Source organism: Ictalurus punctatus, chromosome 17 (assembly GCF_001660625.3).
Source record: "Ictalurus punctatus breed USDA103 chromosome 17, Coco_2.0, whole genome shotgun sequence".
Lineage (NCBI taxonomy): Eukaryota > Metazoa > Chordata > Actinopteri > Siluriformes > Ictaluridae > Ictalurus > Ictalurus punctatus.
Genome location: NC_030432.2, coordinates 13,579,677 through 13,583,071, shown reverse-complemented (window position 1 = coordinate 13,583,071; position 3,395 = coordinate 13,579,677). Strand labels below are relative to the sequence as shown.

Below are 3,395 nucleotides of genomic sequence, written 5' to 3'. Positions count from 1 at the left end.
GTTCAAATATAGGGCTTGTCTTAATCCAATACACATACAGCTATGTTCCCTTCCCTTAATCCCTTCCTTTACCGTCCTAGTGACGCGAAACAACTGCCCAACCCCCAACCTTTTACGTGCTAGGGGGAGTGTCTAGGGAAAGTGTCTAGAGCAGTGGTTCCCAAACTTTTATAGGGCAAGGCCCCCCAAATGGCATTAAAAATTGACCGAGGCCCCCCTTTTGCAAGATGTCTTTAAAACACATTAAAAATACAGACTGAATATATCCCCCCCTTTTTTTAATTAATAATTACATCTTACATTTTTACATTACATTAGGAATTGATTGTGTGTATGTGTGTGTGTGTCTGAGAGTGAGAAAGAGAAAACATACATTTATTTATTTTTCACACCAAATTGTTGAGGCTCTCCGGGCGCCCCCTGGCGGCCCCCACTTTGAAAACCACTGGTCTAGAGGAAGTGTCTAGGGGAAGTGTCTAGGGGAAGTGTCTAGAGGAAGTGTTTAGTCGCGCCGTTGTTGTTGATTTTCTTCTTTCCTTCTCTTTCACAAACCCAAGAAAACGTTGATCATCGCCACCCAGTGTACAATCCCAAAACTGTTTGGCGTCTAGCTTGATGCAGTTTGTTTGTGTTAGGAGTGATCGAGTCAATAAAGAACTGATACCACACAATATGTTTCTTGATTCTCTACTCCAAAAACTAATACAGTACAGGCAGTGAGATCTAACGGTGCCATTTAATTCAATCATACACTATCATGTTTCATATATGCTGCTATCTCAGGTGTTCCTTAGTCACACAATATGTTATTAAACAGCTTTACTGATAGTCAACTTTACTCACTATTTATCTTATAGACAAAATTCATTTGTAGAAGTCAACTGCTGGGCGTGTTCTATGAGTATGGTAAATTAAATTATTAAAGGTGTACAAGTGTAATTAAGAGTAATATTATAAGAAAACTAGTGGCCGTTGCTTTAAGCCTGGCCTCCCATAAAATTTCATGAACAGAGAACACAGATTCAACAGTTTTATACAACTAGTAAGGATTGTTATTTTCTAATTAAAATTGATGTAACCATAAATATGGTAAATAAGTGGTAAGTATAAAGTTGTGTTTGACTATTTGCCTTTGTGTTGTGTTTTTTTGTTTGTTTAGTTTTGTTTTTTTATTGTTTTTTGTATGTTTATAGGTCTAGCTATATAGCTGTATATACCTTCTTCAGTGAAATTGAGCTAAGTAGTTAGCAGTATAGGGGAATTACTGAGAATTAAACAGGAGGTTAGACCAACAGATGAAACAGATCAAACATTATACACCCAGACATATACTTACATATACTTCAATAACAAACAATGTTTCCCCTATTTTAAAAAGCACCAGCCATCAAAGCAATGCAAATATAGAGCTTTAGCTCTTAAATAACAGGCCAATAACAATGGAATATCTGAATATCATTTATCGGAAATCAACTACAAAGAACTGACTCTCAATTTCCAATTCCTGGAATCGGAAAATCAACACTTTTGTTCAAAATCATTATATTGTTATACATATATCGTATACTGCAAATCTTTGTGCTCTCACATGGAAAGCAATTAACACAAATGGCAAGCTTTTGGGAGTTGTGTCAATCTTTCATGCCTAGTTCATGTCCTTCACCTGTGTCCGTGCAGTCCGCTGGTGGTTTCATGGGTAGAGGTTGTAATGGAACAACACAGCATGTAGATGTTTCTGAGTTACTCTTTCAGTGAAGCCAGTGATAATGGAGAAGTCCACTAACTCTTCAGCGTATGAATTGACATATGAATATTATTATGATTACATCGATCCTGTAGCTGTGGATGCAAGTAAACTCAACTACAACAGATGTGAGTTTGTCTTGTGTATAAAATGGATGCACATGAGCAATGCTTTTGATCATAAAATTTATCTCTGATTTATTTTAGATTGTATTGTTATAATATTCTGGATCGCTATGGCTGCATTTATTGGACTATTGTTCTTGATTCTGTCAAGTATCTCAGGAACCAAGCATCTCCCAAGGTAAGGGTTAACCAATACTTACACTATTTCAGATTGCTATGAATTGTGTAAGAAAATAGTGTAAAATATTAACCTGTATATTAAACATGTTAAATGCATGATTGTTAGTTTAAATATTAACTAAAATATTAACTAAGGTATTAGCTGATCTCATTGACGTCAAGGCACTTGGACTGAAGGCATTTCTCATATTAAGGCTTACAGTTTTCGTGTCCAGTTACTGAGACAAATTAAACTAGCCTTAAAATACCATTTTGTTCAATAATAATCAAAGTGATTATTTCAAGCCTATCTACAGTTACAAAATTAATCTATTTATAAATTTGATCCATAAAAAATTATGCATTATATTATACATTATACATACATATAATTATACATTATAAATTGATAAGAACCGATTTCTTATGTTGCACAGGCATCAGAGTAGCAAGAGAAAGCCAAGAAGAGAAAGACGTTCTTCATCTAAACCTGTGGGGTGATGATTTTTCAAACAAATGAACATCACCATGCAGTTTGAGTGCAGAATGTCACTGTGGATATTTTTTTATCTCTCAATTTTTTGAATTCTCTGCCACCACACACTCTAAATATCTATCTAAATAAATTGTTCTATTTTATGCTGCTATCATTTTATCTTCAGAAATACACCTTCCTCTGTCTCTGTGTATGTGTTTGCATGTGTGTATACAGTATGTGTGGGCATTTAGGATGTATGTGAAGGTCTGCATTAATTTTCCTAAGTATGCCTTGTATGTATAAACTGCTGACTTAATGTTAATGTTAAATAAAACTGTAAAATATTCCATTTACATTTCTGGTTGAATAAAGGGAATTCATTTATAAAAAAAAAAAAAAGAAAAAAAAAAACAGAAAAAAAAGAAAAAAAAAGAATGAGTATGGATTAGTTGTATTAGAAGGCAGCTGTTATCACAAAGTTCAAGATAAAGTAATAAGTTGATTATATTTGAAATGCAAAGGTAAATCAGTATGTTTATATGTAAATTATCCCAATATTATAGCTTTCCTTTGGATAGTTACACGTATACAAATAGCATACTGTTAATTTTCTTAGTGTTTTAACAATTAATATCTAATATATTGTTGCATGTCAAAATCTTGTCCTAGAAAATCATAGTACATTGTTGACTGATTAAACGTTCTTAGTGGATTCATTTTTCTGCACACTGTGGCACAACCTTTATATTTAATTTCTTGTTTAAAGTATACTAAATTATGTATGGTCAAAACGCAGAAATAAACTACATGTAACAAATAATGTTTTATGTACCAGCACAAGCCCTTTCTTTCTTAACACTGACAAACTACTAAACCTGTGTAGCTGAAT

The 3,395-nt window shown here is 33.5% G+C and overlaps 1 protein-coding gene across 1 annotated transcript; it reads left to right on the top strand.

The window, feature by feature from the left end:
* Window positions 1-1,688: 1,688 nt before the first annotated feature.
* Window positions 1,689-3,234, top strand: LOC124629103 (melanocortin-2 receptor accessory protein-like). Its single transcript, XM_047161472.2, has 3 exons — window positions 1,689-1,872; window positions 1,951-2,047; window positions 2,466-3,234. The coding sequence occupies exons 1-3, from the start codon at window positions 1,767-1,769 to the stop codon at window positions 2,527-2,529; spliced, it is 267 nt and encodes an 88-aa protein (XP_047017428.1). The 5' UTR covers window positions 1,689-1,766; the 3' UTR covers window positions 2,530-3,234.
* Window positions 3,235-3,395: the final 161 nt, after the last annotated feature.

Bases quoted from the DNA above. Each gene is read 5' to 3' on its own strand.
- LOC124629103 (XM_047161472.2), top strand. From the start codon at position 1,767: ATGGAGAAGTCCACTAACTCTTCAGCGTATGAATTGACATATGAATAT. The intron at 1,873-1,950 runs GTGAGTTTGTCT...GATTTATTTTAG, and splicing joins TAAACTCAACTACAACAGAT to ATTGTATTGTTATAATATTC. The intron at 2,048-2,465 runs GTAAGGGTTAAC...TATGTTGCACAG, and splicing joins GGAACCAAGCATCTCCCAAG to GCATCAGAGTAGCAAGAGAA.